The sequence below is a fragment of the Vanessa cardui genome, chromosome 17 (assembly GCF_905220365.1).
Source record: "Vanessa cardui chromosome 17, ilVanCard2.1, whole genome shotgun sequence".
NCBI classification, from domain to species: domain Eukaryota; kingdom Metazoa; phylum Arthropoda; class Insecta; order Lepidoptera; family Nymphalidae; genus Vanessa; species Vanessa cardui.
The window spans coordinates 12499598-12523841 of NC_061139.1; the positions used below are offsets into that span (position 1 = coordinate 12499598).

A 24244-nucleotide genomic window follows, 5' to 3' on the forward strand; every position below is an offset into this window, starting at 1 on the left:
GGTACTCCACCCAAATCCTCACGTTCTATGTTCAAACCTCTCGGGTTGGGCCAATAAATATTTATTTAATTTTTTCCTCAATAAATTATTTGTGATAAACCAGAATTTTACCTTTGCAAGTCTCCGTTGAGAATAGACCCCGTAGCCGGAATCTCTCAAATCGCTGATGATAAACATTGGGATCATTTAATGTCAGTCATGAATAATATAATGGACTAATCAATAAAGGCGTAATGACCCATCTTCATTAAATATTCCACAATTAAAAATAGAAGATAATGATTCACTCGTACTTCCGAATACATATAATTTTAAGATAATGATAAGAAGAAAAGTTTACGATATAATATGATTTAGAGTCTCAGGACGGAAACGTCGAATGACGCAATTGATAAGTGTGCGTTCATGCGTGAATGCATTATGTTCGATGCGAATAGTGCTTGTGACGCTCCGTATTGTTATCTCGTCCATTTGTAATCGATTGCAGCCGACCATTCATTACAGATAGGGCGACTGTGAACCGTATCGTCTAGTAAATGGACTTTCTACGTCGAATTGGATGTAGCTTCGAAAATAACTGCTTTCATTTAAAATTGTGATACTAGCCTGACGTGTAATAATAATACGCGAAACAGTAATAGTTGGTATAGCTTTCTATTTTATTTTTGTAGCCTTATCATACATGTCCTTCACAATATAATACAATGATAATACTTTAGTCATAACAATAATTCAATCGGTTATATGATAAAAATGTTCTCATATTCGGAATTTAGTATGATAAGTAAATTATGAAGGCAAACCACCTGCGATTTGCTCCGATTACGTTGCATAGATGTTTTTGGAATTTGCCAGGAATTTGATTTCGATTTTGGAGTAACAACAGGCACCAAGAAATATAGCTCCCAAGGTTCGTAGCGCATTGGTATGTTAAATACTTCCTACGGCACTAATGTCTACGGACAGTGGTGACCGCTTACCATCAGGTGGCTTATTTGACCGTCTACCAATCAGATCATATTAAAAAGAGGTGCAAGGAACGTAATATCTTTACTTAGACCTCTGAATTGGTATTTCTTTGTTGAAGTAATCATATTCCATTTTCTATAGTTTCGTCTGCGTGCCTAAAATGTAAAAGCATTTGGTAGTTCTCTGTGCAATCCCTCCTGGGTACTCTCTCGTCATATATTTTACCGCCAAGTAGCATTCAATACAGATTGGTTAGGTGAGCCAGAACATAAGGGACATAATATGTCAGTTCCAAATATTCGTAACTAATTTGTTTTTATGAACTGGTTAAAATTTCATACTAGAAATACGATCCAGGCAGTGGTGTGACCATAAGGTCAATTGTTCGTTCGTATTTTTCGTATAATAAAAAAAAAACAGGAATATTAAAAAGAACTTAAGTATGTAGCACAATCACATAATATGTTTGATGTGTTATTGAAATATCAAGTCAACCTGTCTCCTTCGAGTATTTGGGGCGTGTAAAGAGAGATTATAAACCGTTTACATTGTAATGTTATCGGTGGTATTTGTTCTGTGCTGTTATTTATATATTAGGACATGATTACGAGTGAAGTGTTGGGTATTAGGAATATTTTCATATAAGTATATATGTATAATTATCTGTAGGTACTTGTGGCATTCGTTTCTTTGATACTCTAGCAATTTAAAAATTAAATACATCTTATGTATAATTTATGTTTTCATATAAGCAATGTTAAGTAATGAGATATATTTTTTTGCTTTGTTTTTTGTTGAAAAGCTTTGTTTATAGATTTTTATTTTACGTACTTACATCTAACTTATTTGTTTTTAATTACGGGGAAAAGTAAAAAAAATTAATTAATTGATAATTATAGTAACTCGGTGATTCTGCGTTAGAGCTCGATTTTATGTTGATTATTTAGCTTCATTTTACATTTTCTTAAAGTGCTCTCAGCTATAAATAGTGATATAAATTATATCGAACCAGAAACATTTAATACTCAGACAATGAACTAAGTCGATTTTGTAGCAACAGCTCAGGTGATCTCCTTTCTTAAACAAGTAAAACGCATTAGCAACGACGGCGTCGACGTTTTACGCGGACATAATACATTTACAACTCGGAAAGCTTAATAAATTTATCGTCTAAAAATTAACGACGCTGCGTTCCTTACAAAACTTGACGCTGTAAATAAAAAAGTTAATCCCGGATTTGTAAGGCGATGTTATATTATTATGAACGCTATGTTAACATCTGACTTGCCGTGTCCCTTTAGTTGATTTTTGATTTATATCTTTTATACTGTCCGTGCCTTACATTTTCGTACTGTTAGACGTGTATAATATTAATTATATCTGTTATTTTGTAGTAGTAATTATTTCTGTTCACAAATTACTAATATTCCCAAGATCCAAGGATCAGCGTTACACCTGTGACTCTTATCCCACATAATCCATCAACCTGGACATCTCAAAGGGACACGTAAACCGCGAATTAAGCTATAATGTCTCTTTAAATATGTTATGTATTTTTTATTAAATTGTCATAAATAATAATAATTCTGAGCTAGGCTTTATAAAAGGCTATTTGGAGTTCATACATAATCTTCTAATTTTTCTTGTGCTTAGCAGCACAGAATGAAAAAATCTAAATGAGTTGAGTGTGTCCAACTATCCACCAAAGTTAGACCTGATAGTGGAATAACCTTGCCTATCTGGGAATATTTACGACCTCTTACTGTTGTTTCCATGTATTTGTTTGTTGCCGAATTAAATTTATATCTTAATTGTATAAGTCACCAAACATTTATAAATACAATGATCGAATATAAATGAAATCTTACTCGATAAGAACGGCCTTTCACTAGAACAATACTATTGTATTTAGAAATTGTAAATCGTGTGTCGAGTTCTGTCACTATTATCTTCGATTGATGTTACAATATGCACTGTATGGACTTAAATTAAGGTTCAAAATCCCTTTTGTGTGATATAATAATAACATTACAACACATGTTATCTATATACGATAATCATAATCAATGCAAAATTAGAACATTTGAGTATCCCAAGAAATCATAATGCTTACGTGACACGCGCCACGGGCCGCCGACGCTATCTCCACAATATTAATAGCTAATCAATGATTCTTTTTATTTTAATTAGGTACTATCAATTATCTATTTTAAAAATGGAATTCGAATTTTATGTCAAATAAGACAATATATTTATCAATACAGATAATCTTATGACGATACTGTATTCGGCAGTGTTTTCAGCCGTCTTTTCAATCGCATTAATCGCTGAACAAGCGAAATTTGTAAAATGCCTTGTATATTTATTTGCTAATTTTGCACAGATATGGCGAATGGGATTTCCCACTGCTGGGTTAAGGTCTCCACTCCCTTTGAGGAGGAGGTTTGGAACATATTCCACCACGCTGTTTCAATGCAGGTTGGTGGAATACACATGTGACGGAATTTAATGAAATTAGACATATGTCGTTGAGCACGGGATGAATTATAAGTACATGAATAGTCACTGGTGCTTGCCTGGATTTGAACCCGTGATCGATTAAGATGCACGCGTTCTAACCACTAAGCCATCTCGGCTCTCCTCATTTGATACTTTTGCACAAATATGGCGAATAGCAAATACGTGGTTTCGTTTCGTTTCTTGTCGGGGTTTAGTTACACATCGAAGTCGTACAAGACAAATATTTTCGGCGTTGTTGTTCCGTACTTCGTTCAGTAATGTTATACCGGTGCTACGTTTTATGCAAGCAAATAGTTTGTTGCATTTGAGTTATTAGTTCGATTCCTAAGTCGATGACGTTATATTTGTGATTCCATTGCATATTTGGTAAACAAATTGGATCAAAAACACTTAGAGCTAAATAAGATCGACTTTATGAAATTGTAAATACCAGGCTATTTAGTTCCTTGAAGAAAATTACAACAGAAGAACATTTATAATTAAGCTGTGCCCGTCTCTTTTACTCGAAAATATCAATAAGAAAATTAAACAATTTTTTTGATAAATTATCCAACTTAATAATATATTCACATTTTTTTAAGAACAATTCAAAATATTTTATATTGTTTATAAACCAGACGAGATAAAACTGAATATATTCTAACATATTATAAAAGCGACAACTTATGTGTTCGTATATTTATAATTAAGTAAATATATGGATACATTGGATTCTAATATTCGGTAAAGCAGATTAGTACATAACTTTTTCTACCTATGGTCACCATATAAAAAGTAATATGTAGTAGATGTTTGGATTGAAATCATCTCACAAAATACTCTTGGTATTTTATACGCTATGTAAATTTTTGGAAGTGATTTAAATTTTTATGACGGCCAGACGACACGCAGGAGCTGGATGCGAGTAGATGATGATGATGATGATGATGATGATGATATAAAATTTTTAAAGTTTTTATAATTAAAAAAAATATATTTATTCATTTTTATTTATAACTATTGATGTTTAGTAATACGATTAATAGTTAGAATGAAATGTAAGTATTTATTGAAGATGTATCGAACGATAGCCGATAGCTCGCAACAAGAGGTCCTTAAACCCGATACGTTTGTAACAGATAAACAAACACGTAATAATTCGCGAGGCAGGTAACGAGATAACGACTCGCAGTTTTTGTAAATATTCACATACTGTTATTTACACTCGATTCAATGAACTCGCTGAAATAGTTCTATTGCGAAATATATTCAATATGTTTCAATACACTTGTCATGTAGTAATCTATTAAACCTGAGTGACAATAATTATTGTTAATCAAATTAAAATAATATGTATTTGAAATACCACTTAATGATTAATCAGGAAACCTCTGAAACTATAACACCTACAAACTTGAAAATTTGTTCATATGTTGATTGACCTTATAGGGTGTAGCCATTCGCTAAGTACGGGTTATACAAAATTCCAAGCCGCAGGTTGAGTGTATACAATTTAACTCTTGTACAATTGTGAAGCAAAATATATAAGACGTTAGACCCCTACAACTGAGTAGAATTGTCCCCTTTTATTGTTGGATGAAGATTTTCCATATACATATGTTTAATTATAAAAAAAGAAAGCAATCATTCCTCTCAGATAAATTAACTTTCAATCAATGTAAATACTGATATTTTTCATAAGTTACTTGGTGTTACTCGAGGGTTAGGTATTTCGAAAACGCTAAGGTTGTAAACTGTTAAATGGGAATGTGAGGGCTTTATTTAATTTAAAAATAAAATAGACGAAACCGCAGTATAATGTAGTATTATTTTTATATTAATGTATTTTGTTTATGTATCGCTAAAGGGTATGCCTCCGCTATCTCTATCAGTAAATCCTTATCGTTCCATGACTCCAAGCCTCTATCAGATTTTGAAATAACTGACTGAGCGTTAGACGTTGAGATAAATATGTAACGGTTAATTTGTAATCCATTATTCATATTTAAATTATAAAACGTTTTGTTTGTGCCTTCGAACATGAAAACCTTCACCTCATATACGTGAGGTCATAATTTATAATAAAAAAAATCAAAAGAAATTTAAAAATGGAATAAAATGTTGATAAAAGCCGCGGGGCGCAAGGGACAGCGTGATTGAGGGTGTGTAAAATCTATTACCTAACCTGCATTTAGTCCGATACTCCTTAATTCAAGACGACAAAAAAATTTCGAATCCAGTTTGGGTAAGCGCCTGAGGGGCGGGGCGTAAACAGGACGCGCCGCATTGCCGCCGAATTAGGCCAAGTTCGTAGACAAGTGCAATGCATTAAAATTGTTTTCAAATTCAAAATTTAGAAACGTTAATAGCTTTTTTATTACATCAGACTAATGAAATAATAGTCTGTGATACAATGCTCCAGCGTTTGTGTCTGGAAGAAGCTTGACCTCCTTGAGATTAGGTTTTAGTAAAATTTCAAAAATTTCCAAATGTTGCTTTAAGATAAGTAATGCTTGCTAAAAGTTTAATTAGAATAATAAGTACCAAGTTTACTTTAACATTTGTCATTATAGAAATTAGATGTTTTTTGGGAGGTCTTGAACACCTTAGACTTCTGATCCGACACTAGTGTGATACTTGTTTATGTATGCAATTCATCATCTCGTTAAATTATTTACGTCTTAATCTTGTGTGCATTTAGTATATGATAATGAATAGAAACATAGGTGGTGCTTTAATTAGATACTAAAGTAAACATTTATAATTAGTGGAAAATTTAGACACAATTCTTATATAATATCGAACAACATCGGTACATATACACTCGCTGTTCTAATCTAAGTATAGCACATTATATTTAAACACAACAAAGGCGATATACACGTTTCATAAACGCTCGGCACGAATTTTACTCTTTGGTCTAACCTAACCCTCCTTATCGATCTAGTTGGATAATCCGAGAGGTCGCTAGATGGCCGGCGCCGCGAGCTACGCTGACCCCCGTACCCCGAGCCTCGGGCATGATCGGAACCGAATGCCATTTGCAATAGTCACGACTCCACAGATAATAAAACCCGTGACACGCCGTGCCCTGTTTAATTAGTATCTCGTTGACCGTTATTGTGTACGAATTGAATCGAGAAAGTTACTCTTGTACTGAGACGAGATGGTTCCGTGGATATTACTCGCAGACCTTAACCGCAAATCGAAAAGTCGCTCGGTACTATTCCGAGCACATTGGAAATCTTAACTCGTTTAATACTGCATTTCTATTAACTATTCGTCTGCTGTTTGTAGAGGGATAATTACTTTTTCATTGGTTCGAATTATTTAACAATCTGATTGTGAATAAATAGCATTGAATTGTTAATGAAAAAGTGTTCTTATATGTGTACAGTCTTCTTTATTTTTTTAATTATGTTATAGCTTATCTTAATGATCCCACAATCACAGTTTGATCTCATTGTTATTTCGTATAGCCAATAGAAGCTGGTGGATGTAGTATAGATACGATATATTTAATTCCATAGAACCGAGAGTATGGTGCAAGTATTCCTACAGAGACGAAACATTTCGGAAAGCATGGGCCAGTCCGGTTACTCATATCTAAATCTGATGGAGTGAGACGCAGTGTACATACATCAGTACAATCTCGACGGAGCGCTCTTTGGTCGTATCTTTATTACAAATCGATTTATCGGTAGCCGTGGGCACTCGATTCGTTCACGTTCATTTAATCGATATAGTTATCAGAAATAACTGTGTCGTTCACTAAATTGAAAGCTGTGCATGCGCTCTGGAACGGCTCTATTCGCCAAGACTTTACCGATAGTTATTTTGAAAATTAAGATTTATTTTAAAATGTATTAATATTTAGTAATTATTTAAAATTCAACGTATTACTATTACATGCTCATAAAAAGTAAAATTAATTTATCTAGAAGTATTTTGTCCTCCATAGAGTCACGAGGGTTTTGTTTTGATTCCTACTAACATCAGCGTAGTTGAAATTTCTATATTTTATCTTCAAATTATGTGGTACCGTCGTTACTTCTGATTTCCATAACACAAGTGCTTCAGCTACTTACATTGGGATCAGAGTAATGTATGTGATGTTATCTCATATTTATTTATTTATTTAAATCAAGATGAATCCTAAGCCTTCATGAGTACTAAAGTGTTCTAACACAGACTGTCAATTTTTTTAGTTTAGTTTATAATTATCAGTTGCTTTCTAGGATCAGTGCAAGAATGTAGATGTATCTAAGATAAGTTCATAAGCCGATTTTTATCTCAAACACAGCAATGAAATTAATGAACACAAACATCTTTCATATGTATTTGCCAACCATGTTATACTAGTTTCCAAACGCGTCGTCACCCCCGTGTGAAATGGAGGGAAGGAGGTGGAAGTTAAACCATTAGCTATTCCAAATGATAATCTATCTCTGTGCGAAATATCATATAGATCCGTTCAGTCACTCCAGTGTGATAAACATCTATCCATCTAAGATAAATATGATTAATTATTAGTTAAAGAATGTAGATAAACTTAATTGATTTATATTTTACTATGTGCCCGCGGCTTCACTCGCATTTAAGAAGGTCAGTTGTCATGTTAGGCAAAAGACGTAGCCTATAGGAGATAGGCTACGTCTCTTGAAGTTCAAGTTTGCTTCACACAATATTTCATTAAATTCAGTTTATTGGCTCGGTCGTGAAAGAGCGACAGATAGATAGAGTTACTTTCACATTTATAATATTCATTAGTAATTAATATGGATTATATACTAAGTTTCACTATAATACAATTTGGAACAGAGGACTAAATACCGCATACAAAACCGCAAGCGCAATGCACTAATTCCAATGTTAAAACAAATTTTGATTAGTTGAATGATTGACAATTTCAATTCACGTTGTGAACATTTTTTATTGAGACAAGAGTGTTTTTGGACAGAGATTCGTGCATCCGTTGGACACAATCGCGATGGTCCTCCACGCCGACGCCCGGGTATTCCCACGGGAAAGTGGCTTGTTTGTTAAATCGCGCTCTTGTTGGCGATCTACTTAACCACGTACTACGTCTGTTTGTCGTGTCTTGTGTGACCATATTTATTTAATTTGCCGGGTTGGGAAGATGCATTTAGCTTGATTCGTGTTTAAAAATCGGTAACTCTTCGTGCAGCCTATGTGGATACCACATGCTCATCAGTTTTAATTGGAAACATCAATGATTTTAATTGTATTGAAAGCAAACCAGAGTATCAAAAGATATGAGGGACATAACATCTTAAATCTCACAGGAGGCAGGAGGCAGGATGTCTCATTATATCTAGGTAATACCTGTCTATGGTATTTGGCCTCTGGTTCGATTTAACATCAAGTGGTTCCAAAAAGTAAATATTCATTACTTCCGCCTGTTTTTTTGCCCTAACTTTGAATAAAATACAAAAGTAAATATATGGTATACCAATATTATAAATGTTAAACTAAATCTGATTGTTTGTCAGTCGCTCTTTCACGACTAAAACAATGAACCGAAATTGATGAAATTTGGTTTGAAGCAAAATTAAACACCAAGGAATGTCATAGGCTACTTATTTTGCTGAACACCTGACAACCGACTCGCTAACGCGAACGAAGCCGAGTGGGACAACTAGCTGTGAATAAAATAATGTGGGAATATAATAGAGGATAAGTTCTGATCTTATCTACGTTACTTCAAACATACGTGGTTACATGAGGCTTCTGACAAACGAACAGCGCTCGCGATACTTTTCTCGTGTGATAGTAAATCAAAGGTTTCGTTCTGATAGCATCTAACTTATGTTAACAAACGTACGAGTATGTTTCTTTTGTAAATTTATGCGAGAACGAAGAATCCAATTTAAATGTTTTTTCTATCTTGTTAACTTTACATTTAAATAAAACTGTACAATTGTACATACATATACTATACTACATATATATAAAAGGGTTCATAAAATCGTTAATTATTACCCCGAGATCGAATATCGAAAAACTGTAACAGTGTATTTTTAAAAATCAATATATAAAATTCGAATAAATTACATATTGACATACATTTAGTGACGTATCTATAATGTTAAATTAACTTTTCCGAAAAGTACTTCAGAGTGTAAAAGGTACTATACATTTTGGGATAGAGTAAGAAGTGTTTTAAAACGAATCATAAATATGAATCTACGTTTAACTTAACTGCAACACATGTTATTCTATCTGTTTTCACGTGTAGGAAGTTTAAAATTAGGTACATTGGCAGAAAATCCAAGGATCATAATGAAATGGACAATAACTGTGAGAATTTGAACATTAATCATTGAATTGAACATAAATCACACCTACAACAAAAGCACCAAAATCTTGAAGACTAGGATATTAGTTAGATGAAGAGGGTCCTTATGTCTCTACTTACACTTTACTCGCCTTTTAAACCGTAAAAAGGAGGTTTAATATATATATATTACTTAACCAAATAGGCTAGCACAAAGAACTGTCACCAAATAAGAATTGCAATAATGTATAAGAATGGCTGCAAAATCTTGTGTTTCTATATGTGTGAAATAACTGAATATATAGATTAACATCGAAATAATGATGTTGTCTTAGATTTTCTCGATTATTACACACTGAAATAAAACTAGTTTTAACGGATTTAAATCGCGTATATTAATTATTTTTATCATCCCGTCGTTTCGAGCACTCTACAGCGTTCGTGGTTACGGGTAGTGTCTACCTATGATAGAAATAATTAATATACCCGATTTAAATCCGTTAAAACTAGTTTTATTTCAGTCGAAATAATGAATGAGAAAAACATTACGGTGACGCCCAATTATGTACTTGTACAAGGGTACGTAATGGATGATCGCTTTAGTAGACTCAAATTTTTTTGTTATAATTAGAACATACTTACTGAAGCTAATTAAGGTGTTGTTATATAAAAGCAGCAGAATATCCGTTACGTTATTTCTAATAATAATTATTGCACTAATTCAAGAAACATCGCATTCTCAATAAGTTCATACAAGTTTATTAATAAATAAGCAATAGCCGATGGATGTTGGTGAATTTGGCGAACATCCTTGAGTAGCATTACTGTCGATGATACGGTATTACCGTTATTCATTGCGGCAATTGGACGAGCACGTGAGACGCATATCGGCAACGAGATAACGTCCCCGCAACTCGAGCGCCGATGTATTTTGGACGAGACGATTCGCATATTGCATTCTGCAACACATTGTTTTTAATTTTCCCGTTATTATTCCAAACGATCGTCATTTCTTCTGAATTATTTCCCTTTTTTTTTTTGGATCTCTATATAAACATAATAATTGATAGCGCTATCAATATTTCATGCTTAATTAACGAAGCAGCCATTAAATCTTGTACGATTAAGAAAATTATAAGACAACGGCTAGTTTTAATGATTCATTAATTGATTATGCAGTTAATTGCATGATTACGGTGAATTTTAGAAATATTCGAGGTGAAAGTAATTTTAATAAATAAGATTGAAATCACGTGAGATAGAAGTTAATGGTGTTCGTTGGGTGTTATACAACAGCGGCTGTTATTGTTAATTGGTACCGAGTACTAGCAGATTAGACTTGAAGAGACATACATGTATTCCGATGTCCATCCGGTCTGGCAACGTGAAATTTTACCAGATGTTTTAGTTCTACGAATAAAGTGCAAAATGTGAATAATTTTATATGATATATGATTAATTTGAACAGTTGCGAGCTCTAATGCGAACGCGAATGTAGACTATAAAGGTTTTAATATAAACCGAAGCATAATTAAATACACTTTAATATTCAAATCTTCAATGAATGTTCGCAGAGACTAACCGTACACGCAAAGAGCTTACGTGCTACGAAGCCAAAAGAAGGAAGAAACGATAAAACGCGAGGCAGTCGTAAAAGAATCTCTTTAATGGCTTCTTGATCAGCTCAGCGCCATAATATTTATTGGATGATATATTATTGTTTAATGTGTTTTCTCCTACGACGGTACAGGAAGAATAAATGTTGCCTGTAAAATATACGTTAAGAATTTTATAGATGATTAAATCGGAAACGTTTATCGCTAAATTTAGACATTTTGTTCTCATTATTATGTTTGCACACGTCAGATTCGCAGTCGCGAGCATGTTTAGTGATATCGTTACTCACAGTACGCGCAAATAGTACACGCGAATATGTAAGTTCGGTAAAAGTTAGTTTTTTCACGCGTAATCGACGTGAAATCCGCCGCACTAGATTGTTATTATTTGGCCGTATGCCGATCTAATGTTTACGTGTTGTACAAACGGTTGGCATTATCTCGAGCGGCGTCAATGAATCGTGTTCGACTCGCGTGCCCCGAATCGCTTGCGTCCTGACACCGTTCGCGGTTGGCCCATGTTATCTTCGACCATGTGGAGGCTGCAGCGGTGCATAATGCACGGAGAGCGCGGGCCCCGGGGCGGGGGGAGACGCGGGCCCAGGGGGACGCCTCGCACCGCACGCCAGTCATTCGCATCGCGAGCGTTGCCGGTGACGCACGCGACGTCTCTCAAAAGTCCACGCTCTTCCTGTCTCCCGTGAGACGGCGTGCGTTGTCACCATCCGCGCATAACATCGCCGGTGTAAAAATAAAGCCGGCGACAGACGGCGGTGTCTCGAGTTAAATTTAAATGATATCGCGGACGTCGTGCCGGTCCCGTCTCGTACGCTCTCCGACATGAGACTAAGTATGTGAAACCTTCGTAACAATATATTCGATCTGCCTTAATTATATAGCGTAAGCTTCGTTTATTTAGAACTCTCGAGTGTTTACAAATGTGCGGTCTCTTGCGAGCATCTGTGTTGGGAATGTGTCAATCTCGTTCGTCGATTCGCTTTCGATGATTTGTGTTCTTAAAGTGGTCAGATTTCCGTTCTGATTTTCACATCGTGAGAGGTTATCAATCCCCGTTTTGGTATTTAAGATGGGCGAGTCGTAAGTAGAGTCTAGAGATTGTTAATAAGGTCTAATGGTCGTGATAGGATTGTATAATTAAATGATAAATGAGTAACAATACATTAATAGCTATCTTGTGCTTACGATTATGTGTAACCTTACGCTCCGTCTCAACTGACATATTTCATATTTGTGTTGATGAATAGCCTAGTAAATTATAAGATTATTCACGTTTTCCATTTTGACCGAAATTAAATCAACGTCTCTTTGAATCCTGTATTGAATTTAAGAGTTTATCGAACCCTCCCGGCTGATTTACAACGCATAAGATATCATTACATCAATGCTGTCAGCATTACAGACTGCATGCGATTTTATCAACTCACAAAACAGAAATTAATTTTGCAATCGAAAGTATAAATAATGTTACAAAATTGTTTTTGTATAAATTAGTGGTTAATGCAATAATTAAGTTTGTAACATATTGTTTCGATTTTCGAAAATCATAAAAACACTGAACTTGTACAATTTATTCGAAGTTTTATTTTCATTTTATTATCTACGCGCCGCAGAGCTCTACCTGCCATCCCCATTGTTGTTCTTAAAACCTTTTGTTGTGTATCTCACGCCATCCTTATATGGGTCGAAGGGCTGACTTGTACCTGTCGAGCTAACGTGCCAAAAAACTTAAATTCTATTCAAGTATAAAATCGTAGCTCCGATCGCTTTCCAGAAAAAAGTATTCAATTTTAATAGTCATATTAATATTACGAACAAGTGTACCTTCCGTGTATAATTTAACGCATATTTCCAATAATCGAATATGCATCATGCAATTTCCTTACAATGTCAATTATCTGTAGGTACTGTTATTTCCTCGTAATTATCGATAAGATGCATATGCAGATATCTGATAAAGTTTATCGAGGAGCTCTGAATCTCGCATACGTAAGGCGCGTATCATTGAACAACAATTTGCATTCGCTCCCTCTGACTGCGTCGCAGGATGTCCGACATCCTACATCCTATCTCTGAAGATTTATAGCGTGCAAAATGCGCGGACCGTGACAAGTGTAAACACATTGCATCTCCAAAATAGACGTTTGGAGTTGATTTCAGTTTAATCGTATTTTGTCTGGTTGGCCTAAACTGTTATTTACTACAAAAAACGATTTCTTTAATCTATATATTCTTTAATAATTTTATTTCTTTAAAGACAATTTCAATAAAAGTTTTAACATAGATAACCTCTGTTAGATGACGAATGATAGTACTGTTGATCCAGGAAACTCAAATTTTATTTGGAACAATGCCTTACATATTGTAACAAAACGAAGACAACTATAGCGCGATTTAAAATCCTACTAATGCCAACTATTAATGACAACTACTAAAAATAATTTGATAAATATAAACATGAACAACCTCTTTTCTAAGTAATGTTTGGTCACGAGCTCAAAAATATGAATGAAAATGAAATCACCTTTTTAATTAAAATAATTAAATAATCGTCTTATAACATAATTACTTGTTGCTGCGATAATAATTCATTCCACTCATTACTAATCATTGTATTCTGTTAAATATTATATTTGTGTTTATTTATTAAAGGAAAATAAGTTAATATTGTTTTACGAATTTAAAATCTGTTATTCCTTGTTTTTGAAACATTGGCCAATTTATAGTTTACCAGTATATTAATATCTGACCGTCAGTCTGTCTATGATACCGTAAAGTACTCTAAACAGATATAATGAAACCATTAGAAATTCAATGTAAATAAGGAATCAACTAAAAAAATCAATACTTAGTTTAGGCATTAGCTAACGATAGACGATACTTTTTTAATTACCTCTTATATGGTTACAAATGTTGCGTTATGAAAAAGTAGTACCGCCCCTAAACTCGAGTTTCTGCTAAATAAACTCGATAATGCAGATAAGTTAACTTTTCAGAAATTGTCATATATTGTTATTTAAGGAATACACGAGTAGCATGTATTCACGACGCAATGTAATCTGTTACGCTGTCCTTTTTTTTAATTATTTAAATGACGTAGGCGAACTCATTATTTTTTCTAATTCGATATTTTCGAATTTAGAGACAATTTTAGATAGCAAGAATTTTAATTTAATAATATTAAGTCTGTGTCATATCACTATATATAAATGTATCCATCTAAAAAGATTCAGAAGAAGTTACAAAATCTTTAGTAGAATTAGTAACTCATGATTATGTGTTTGATAATCCAATTCGTGATTATGATGAATATTTTAATAATAATATAATCGTAGAATCTTTAATGTGATCCTTTTATCATTAATAAATATAATTTGTTTATCGTAATTGATAAATAAAAAAGGCAATCCGAATACATAATGAATTAGTTTTCGCCCGGGCGGTCGTAGGTTTAAAGTACAAAAAAGGTTGCCTATGTATGTATATAATATAGGTGATCAAGCTCGCTTCATACCAAATTATATCATTTGGCGTTAAAGCGTAGCAGACGGACAGATTCGCTGTCGCATTTATAATATTAGTATAGATAAACATGACAAATCATTAATATTTATTAATAAACTCATTGTTAGCAAGACAGAAATGCAAGGACTGAGAAAAATTACAAGCATTAATAATTTTGTGTTAATGAAAAAGACGGTTGATGTTGATGAATTCTCATATCTTGCTTAAAATAGCAGAATTGACGTTACACCTTACTAATTAATTTTATATAAATGTAAACATCTTCATTATTCTAAATATGTAAGCACGTCACTATATGAGATCTTTGAAGCGCGTTTTCTAACAAGTATTTCAATCTGTTAAGCAAAGGTTTAAATGCAAATCTCAACTAAACGATAGATTAATATAGAGAAAGTTTATTAAATTGATTCCTGGCGTAAAGTACTTAGCGATTTGTATCAGTTTATTTTAACTATGATGGCATTAGTTTCCACGAATCTTACGTTTCAAGATTTATCTTCGGATTTCCTTAATTTTTTTTGTATTCTTAGTACAGAATCCTACATTAGTAATATCTGACTAAGTTATTGGTGTGTCATAAACCGGTAATTAAAACATGTGTTTTCCTTTTAAACTATTCAACGAAGTATCCTCATGTTCAATTTCCATAGTAATAATATTGCGTCAAACGTGTGCTGGTCTTGTCGTTCACCTGATATCCTTCTTTCAACGTTTACAATTGGACAGTTCTTAATTTAGTCTTTAAATACAGCCAATTAAGGTCTGTTTTTAATTGATCGATACTAATTATCACTTTATCATTAAACACAGATTGTTGTTTTTATGATTAAATTAGTTGTTTCTGTCCTTGTAAATGTGTTTTATAAATAGTCTTATAATACATTGTGTACGATATTTGTGTATTGACTATCTTTTTAACGATAATGCTACCGATTTATTTTCGTATATTAAAATTCGGTTTCGTCTTTCGATGACGTTAAATATTCCGATAATTTGACGTGTAACGCGTTCTTGGTTATGCAGAGATATAATAACAAGTTTAATTAAGACGTTTTCATATGTAAACATCCAACGCCCGCGAACCACGTAAGTTTCTATTTTATAAGTATTTCTAAATGAATCAGCTCCGAGTAGGTACATTAGTGCTGCATTTCCGCATCCGTGGCAAGAGTCCAAGTTTGCCTAGGTCATGTTAACGTACATTGTCATACCTTTTCCAATGTTACTTATTCCTACATTTTTTATTTATAACATTCCGTCAGATAAATGTATTTAGTACTCTCTATATATGAGTTCGATTGTACGATTGAATTAAATGATGTACTTTATATTACTTTTGGGTTACTAAAACAGCGTTGTTAGTCTTTAATGTATTATGAAGCATACGGTTCCGGGTCAAAACAAAAAAAATATTTCGAGTACTTTATAGTACACGCCTGCCTAAAAATGAAATTATTACTTTGTTGTACTTTAAGTGAGTATGACATGTATATCTATAAAGATACAGACATATCTATAAACGTGTAACAGAAGCCGTAATGTTGTTTTGAAGTCTGGCCTGAGTCAGGTTTTATGCAAATTTTGCACTTAAAAGATCGTTTATTTCTGTTACATTAATTAAAATCAGAACAAGAATTATGGTATCTTAATTTAATGCGGGCAACACGAACCGTGTGATCTCGAAACCCTAACGCGATAATTTATTAAAATTATAATCACCAACCAAAGCAACGACAAAATAGTGAAGTTATATTCCAGCAGTATCTGAGAACAATTCCAGCAAATACTTACGGTATTGTTTTTGTTATTTCTAGGTCGGGGCATAGTGTGCGAGTGCGCGGGTGTGAGCGCGTGCCCCGACGGCGCTCCCAACGGCACTTGCACCACCCAGCCCGGCGGGTACTGCTTCGTCACGGTCGAGGAGCTATACGATGAAAATGGCGTTATGGTACCGGAGCGCACCGCCGGCTGCCTGCCGCCCGACGAGTCTGGATTCATGCAGGTACGCTCGCGCTACACGTGATCACTCAATTTTGAAATATCCTTGAAAATAAAACTTATAATTGATTAGCAAAACTATAAATATTATAACTATTAATACTAATGGTACTCTTTTATGTTATTACAGTGCAAAAGCTCACAAGTGCCACATCAGACTCCAAAGGTAATAGAATGCTGCGAAAAAGACCTCTGCAATCGGCGTCTTCGGCCACAGTTACCAGAGCCGCCGCCCGACATGACGGATGCTCCAGGTCTACGCCCAGCCGCACCCACCAGTCAGACGATTTTGATGGCAGCCGCGCTATGCGTCGCGTTGCTCGCCTTCCTCGCAGCATTCTGGTTGCTCTTTAGGAAACGTCGCAGGGGGTGCAAGCGACCCCCATCCCCGCCGGCTCCGACACACCACGCGGAAATTTCTTCGGGCTCCGGCTCCGGGTTACCTTTGCTCGTGCAGAGGACGGTTGCGAAACAAATTCAAATGGTAGAGTCGATAGGGAAAGGCCGCTACGGCGAGGTCTGGCTCGCTCGCTGGCGCGGTGAGAAAGTCGCCGTCAAGGTGTTCTTCACGACGGAGGAGGCTTCCTGGTTTCGAGAGACTGAAATTTATCAGACTGTTCTAATGCGACACGAAAACATCCTCGGGTTCATCGCGGCCGACATCAAGGGGACTGGCTCGTGGACTCAGATGCTGCTGATCACCGACTACCACGAGAACGGCTCGCTGCACGACTACCTGCAGACGGTCGTGCTCGACACGAACTCGCTGATGACGATGGCCTACTCCATAGTCAGCGGCCTCGCCCACCTGCACATGGACATATTCGGCACGAAGGGAAAACCCGCGATAGCGCACCGGGACATCAAGAGCAAGAACATCCTCGTGAAGAGGAACGGCCAGTGCGCCATCGCCGACTTCGGGCTCGCCGTGCGGTACGTGGCCGAGCGCAACGAGGTCGACATCGCGCCCAACACGCGCGTCGGCACGCGCCGCTACATGGCGCCCGAGGTGCTCGACGAGAAGCTCGACGTCACCAACTTCGAGGCCTTCAAGATGGCCGACATGTACTCGCTCGGCCTCGTGCTCTGGGAGATGTGCCGCCGCTGCGCCACCGGCGACAAGGCGCAGCACGCCGAGCCCTACGCGCTGCCCTACCACGAGCACGTGCCGCCCGACCCGTCGTTCGAGGACATGCACGGCGTGGTGGTGGCGCGGCGGGTGCGGCCCGCGCGGCCGGCGCGCTGGCGGGCCGAGCCCGCGCTGGCCGCCGCCTCCGCGCTCATGGCCGAGTGCTGGCACCACAACCCGCCCGTGCGGCTCACGGCGCTGCGCGTCAAGAAGACGCTGGCGCGCGCGCGCGCCGAGGGCGCCGTCAAGCTCGTGTAGCGCGCGAACCGGCTCTGTCTTCCGCTGGCAGCTCGGGAGTGCTCGGATTGGCGATCCGGTCGAGACGAAGTACGCGGCATGAATAATTGTGATATTTCGACAATAAGGGAATTGATTTTGTTTCAAATTATCTCGTGTGACCCGTTGGGATTCGAAAAGGTCAAGAAAATGTCTGAGAGTAGCATCGCGTATTAGTTCGTTTGTACTTAAGGTGATCGAAAGACTAAGATTGTGGAAAGTATTAGCGATAGACGGTCAAGTGCAGTGTCTTATGAGATGCCTTCGATTAGTATTAACATGTTTTGTATTGCGACGCTCTCGGCTTGGAACTCGATGTCACTCGGAAGAAGCAAACGTACTGTGAGTGATATAATCACAGTTTAATTATGTCACTTGAGTTCTTTCAAAATAGAAATATGTGATTTATTATCTAATGGAACCGAATAAAAATCTCAAATCTCATTGTTTATTTGTAATACTTTGTAAATAAGAATTAAAATCATAGATACTAAAATATTCGAAATCAAATTCCAAGCCGAGAGATCGCCTGCATTTAGTGTGCGTGCGCGCCTGTACAGTGTTGTGTATATATAGCGTTAGACTAGTACCTAATACATGTTGCTAATTAAGTTACAAATAAAATATTAATGGACAAACAATATGCTTTTTATTACACACATAGTTTATTTATATTTATAAACCTGTATAATTATATTATAAATGTTCTCTTTGAAGCAGCGATATGGCAACACCAGTTTTAAATCCTGGGGGTTCATATAAAATTTACTAGAATTTGATATCAATATTTTTAATAATGTTTGAATTTTGATAATTTATCTATAGTTGCCTAATTTTCATTTAGACTTAAATGAGAATTAATTATTTTCGTAATTATCATATCTGTTTTGGCAAATATTCATAACAAAAACTAATAAAATTTGAAACGAATTCTTCCGATAAAGCTAAAGAGAAATCGAAAAGTCGTAAATTATTTTTCAGTAGGCACACATTAAGGTTTTATATGAGGATAATTCTACTTTCATACATAGACGAAGTTGTATTAATTTGTCTATGGTATTTTATTTATAAGGACAACATTATATACTATTGTATTCTAGTAACACTGATTTTCATACGGTCAGTACACCGTTTTTTGTTTTCCTGATAAATAAATAAAACATCTATTATATGTGTATCTAAAACACACAGCATTGGTTGAAGAAGCATCCATAAATCTTACCATAAACAATTATAGAATAGAAGTTCATCTTACCTCTCTTTCCATCTTTTGTTACCTTTCTCTTTCACTCACAGCAGAGCGCGCCATCTTGTTTCAAATTTGCGCGCCACTGACCTTGTTAAATCATAGCGTTTGTAAATCTTGCCGCGTAAACATTGAAAATTTTCTATAGACTTTTAAAAGTTCAAAAATTACTTAATATAGTGATTTTTAGGTGGGTTTTTGTTTTTAAACAAAAAATCACCTTAAAAGTGCTTTCATAGCATAAATTAAACAGTTTACGAATGAGTATCGTAAACGGTAGAGGTAAGAATAAGGATATGTCGAATGCCGTTGGTTCTAACTTCGGATGAATAGCGGTCGTCTCGACATGTATCAGAGGTGTCCAGTGATAAGAGAGATTCCTTTACATCTTCGGAAGATGAGGAAGGCTTGACGTCACCTCCACCTAATAAGCGACGTATGTAAGTATTAACAAAGTGGGTCGGACCCGCGAACTAATTCACTAGTTAATCAGGTAGATTACATGGCAGGCTAACTTACTCAGTTGCCCTTATTATATTATGGCACTAACTCAAAATTCACAAGTAAATAATAATGTGAATCTCAGTGTGTGGATAAAATTGAGGTGCCTTACAAGTGAATTTTTTTTTTGTACACTTTTGTCCTGTTAATACTAAGTTACAGATGTGGGATTTAAACATATTATAGTGTAATGAGTAGAAGATTGTTTCTGTAGCTATTAAGGAATATTTAGATGAAGTTACCCATTTACAAAATTTTGACACAGGTTTAGAAGGGAATTAGCTATAAATCAACATTACAATCTTTTGCTGCTTCCCAAGGTTTTGTTACATTAAAAGTTAATGTGGAACCTTGTCATTTTAACAGACTCAGGATTTTTTAGCCTCATCTGAAAATATATTAGAAGGCTTAGACAATGCATAGCTGCAATAGAGAGAAATTTTAAAAGTAGCTTACAAGATATTTAAATTATTAAATAAATAAATAAAAATAAATATTTTTATTTGGGCTGTTTCAGATCCAAAGATTTAAATGGATCATTGCTCTTTGATAAAGTATTAACTCTCTTTGGTCGAGGTTCATCCTTATATAGATGTTCTAAAAGGATTATGCAGATTGTTTGTGGTAGACAAGGTGAGTGTATTGAAAGAAAAAGTAAGGAATTTTAAAAGAAATGTTCCACTGAGCTCACAACATTTATTAAACAGGGAAGCCTTACAATCCTTAATTCAGTCCTTGAGTGGTCCACAAACATAGCTAAATATGCCTAGCAAATTGAAAGAAAAAACAACATCAAATGATTGTTCATCAGCTAGTTAAAAATATAACATAAAAGATCATAGATATAAAATTCAAATAAGTATTTTAAGACTAGTAAGTAGTTAAACAATAAAAATGATTATTTTTTTTTTATTTTTTTTTTGTTTATTTATGAAATACACTGACTTTCGAAACAATAAGAAAGAAATTTCGACTAACTTTAGGAAAGAACATAAAGAAGATTCAGAGGATGTTAAAACAAATAGTTCAAAGTTTTGGAGGCAAACTGACTAGTTTGTCTCCAAGACTTATTGTGGACTGTAATAGACTTATTATAAATGTAATTATTTATTAGAGTCCACATAAATTCAAATTAAAACCACCTCTTCAGTATCAAACAGTCAAATTATTAAGGAAATTTAACTTACATAAATATTCACAAATAGGGTTACAATAGTTCAAAGAAAATAGGGTGGTGGGCCATCCAACATTAGATCTAAGACATATGTTGTAACAAAGTGTTTTCACTTAGTATCTATTAAATGTTATAGATTTGTTACAAAGAACAACTGGATAGTTAAGATTTATTACAAGCCTATTTCCACCTACCGATTGAAGAATCACAGCGATGACTACTGTATCTTTACTAGAACAATAAAATCCTACAGCATGACTCTACCATTTGACGCCTAATCAAGCTGGAATGCAGATCCTGCATACAAAAGGTTCCCGACTAATGGTCTATCTAAACAATTTTCTTTTGGCCAACCAAGACAGAAGCTTATTGGTGAACCAAGTTAGAGAGATCATAACCATTCTTGAAATTCTAGTGTGGCATATAAATTTTCATTTAACCCCTGATGGCACCATTCCATCAATTGGAATACCTAGGAATTTTATGGAACACTTACAGTGGCCCTACTTCAGGTATAGGTGACAAAGTTACCATCTGTAGGGTTCTAAGAGATTGAACCCTCCGAAGGACACAAAGTCTGATTAGCTCTGTTAAGCTTTGCAAACATGATAATTACACCTGGGCGCCTATACCGTTGGCGAATGCAGAGGCTTCTTAAAATAAATGTTCAAATGACAAAAAATAAATGTTCCGCCTCATGTGAAACAAGAGTTAACCTGGTGGCTCGGAGCCAGAGGCCACAGTTGCGTGGATCTAAACCAGAGGGAGACCACACACTTCTTGATCACAAATGCATTGAATGCCGGCTGGGGTACTCAATTTAAGGAGGTTCGTGTGTAAAGGAAATGGTTGCGACACCAGAAGTATTCAAACGTCACAGAAATATTACAGTGTACTCTGTGATAAATTCACAGGTTAATCTAAGACGAGCGCACATTTTAGTTCAGACATATAACAGGCAGTCCTGTGTCCAGGTCCTGTGTACTATCCAGTGGTGCATATAAAGAACAAAGGAGATACGCGCTCTCTATCCTTATTAGAGTTGACACTGAAGCTAATGAAGTTGGCCGAGCGGCTACATATAAAATTTCCGGCGGTGTACCTCTCGGAGAGGTACAGCGGCATAGCCGACCGCCTTTCAATGAACCGACCAGTGCCGGAATGGCACTTGTTGCCCCCGGCCTCGGAGGCCGTAATTAGAGTATGGGGCCTACACATAAAAATTTCGGCGGCGTACCTCTCGGAGAGGTACAGCGGCATAGCCGACCGCCTTTCAATGAAACGACCAGTGCCGGAATGGCACTTGTTGCCCCCGGCTTCGGAAGCCGTATTCAATATATGGGGCGTCCCCGAAGTCGTCTTATTGGCTTTCAAAGGCAGCCTCATCTTAAGACGGTATGTGACCTGCAGAGAGGGTTACGCCTTATGCTTCGACGCATTCAGTCGACAGTGGGAATATTAGTGGGTATGGCTGTTTTCCACCATCAAGTCCAATGCCACCCCAATGGTGTTGTGTCAACTAAACACGGCGAGGGGACATATATAATACTAGCTTGACAGTGTACCTACATAGTTTATTTTGGTCGACAGACTTACGAGTACGCAGTCTAGCAGAACCATTGATATTACCAAACCCACAGCGTTATTTAATAATCTGAACCCACCACAACTAGAAAAGTTAAAGCTACTAGTTGGGGGTAATAAAAGAGCGCATAGTTTGCATGAAGCAACTAAGACTACTTCCAAGGTCTCTATACTGAGATGGATTGTATGGTGCAAATTACACAAAGTAGATCCCAGATGCCTCAGGTTATAGATGTTGCAACATTTTTAGCCAAAATTTATTGTAAGGATGGGTTAGCTTAACAAACTGTACTTTTACATAGGACCGCAGTCTCTACTTATTGTGTCCTTAATAATACTTATATGTGTGTGTATATGTATATATATATATATATATATATATATATATATATATATATATGTATGTGTGGGTATGTATATGTATATATTTTTTGTAATTAGAATTGTAAAAGCTATATCCTCAGAAAGACCTCAAGAAAGAAAGACACATCATTATTATTCAGTTGGCTTAGGGACATGCCAAAGGTTAATACAGTTTTTGACAGTTAGAAGAACAGCAAATAATTCTTCTTTTAGCTTCTGGAAGTAGAGTAGTATTCAGAATTTCACCCTTTATGATGTATCTGAATATACATGTTGATTATTGAAACAACAAACCGAAGAATACTTTTGTTCAGACACATCGAAGAATTAATTAGGGTTACCAACACTATTTGTTTGGAGAGGAGATTTAAATAACTTATTATATTAATTACATGTGATTACACCAGCTACACTAACTATGGTAGCAGGCTGGATAAAATTGATACAGAAAATGATATTATTTAAGTAATAGGGCATTCATGCAACACCAGATAAGAAAACACCAGATAATGCTAGATCAGCATGTAGTATCTGGAAACTGGTTGGAAAATAGACCTATAGATGAGATTTTAGGCAGAAGTAATTGGAGGAGTTCCTAGACTTTTAATGGTATTATTGTTGAGTTGTAGACAAAAATAAAGATACTTCTATTTTTATAAGTAGGATTTACTAATGAAAATATTTTCAGATATTTAAAAAGAATAAATACTGTTAATACATTAATTAAATGTCTACTGCTAACTTGGAAGGACATAGAAAAATATAAACTATAAATTTAGTGTATTTTTGCAGATAAATAATGTCAATTGATAAAGAGACTTAATTCACCTAGCGGTAGAATTAATTATTATTTTTAGATTTGTTTCTAACTTATTAGTTCCTGAGATATTTTTTATTTTGTATATAATTTCAATAATAATAAGATGGATATAAAATTTATTTTGAAATATAATTTTTAGTGACATGACAAGTATAGTAAGTTATAAGGTTCAGGAAGCCAGTTGAATAAACAGGATATAGTAAACATTTTGATGGATTTAATTGATTA

The 24244-nt window shown here is 35.5% G+C and overlaps 1 protein-coding gene across 3 annotated transcripts in view; it reads left to right on the forward strand.

The window, feature by feature from the left end:
- Nucleotides 1-18969, forward strand: part of LOC124536636 (bone morphogenetic protein receptor type-1B) — a 100126-nt gene extending 81157 nt beyond the window's left edge. The window contains exons 1-3 of one of the 3 annotated variants that reach the window (XM_047113161.1): nt 12001-12232; nt 16740-16927; nt 17054-18969. In XM_047113161.1, the coding sequence (XP_046969117.1) occupies nt 12223-12232; nt 16740-16927; nt 17054-18310 (1455 nt within the window). In that variant the 5' untranslated portion in view covers nt 12001-12222 and the 3' untranslated portion in view covers nt 18311-18969. Of the gene's footprint in view, nt 1-12000; nt 12233-15802; nt 16012-16739; nt 16928-17053 lie in introns of those variants that run through there. The other 2 variants (XM_047113164.1, XM_047113163.1) reach the window with 2 other exon arrangements.
- Nucleotides 18970-24244: the final 5275 nt, after the last annotated feature.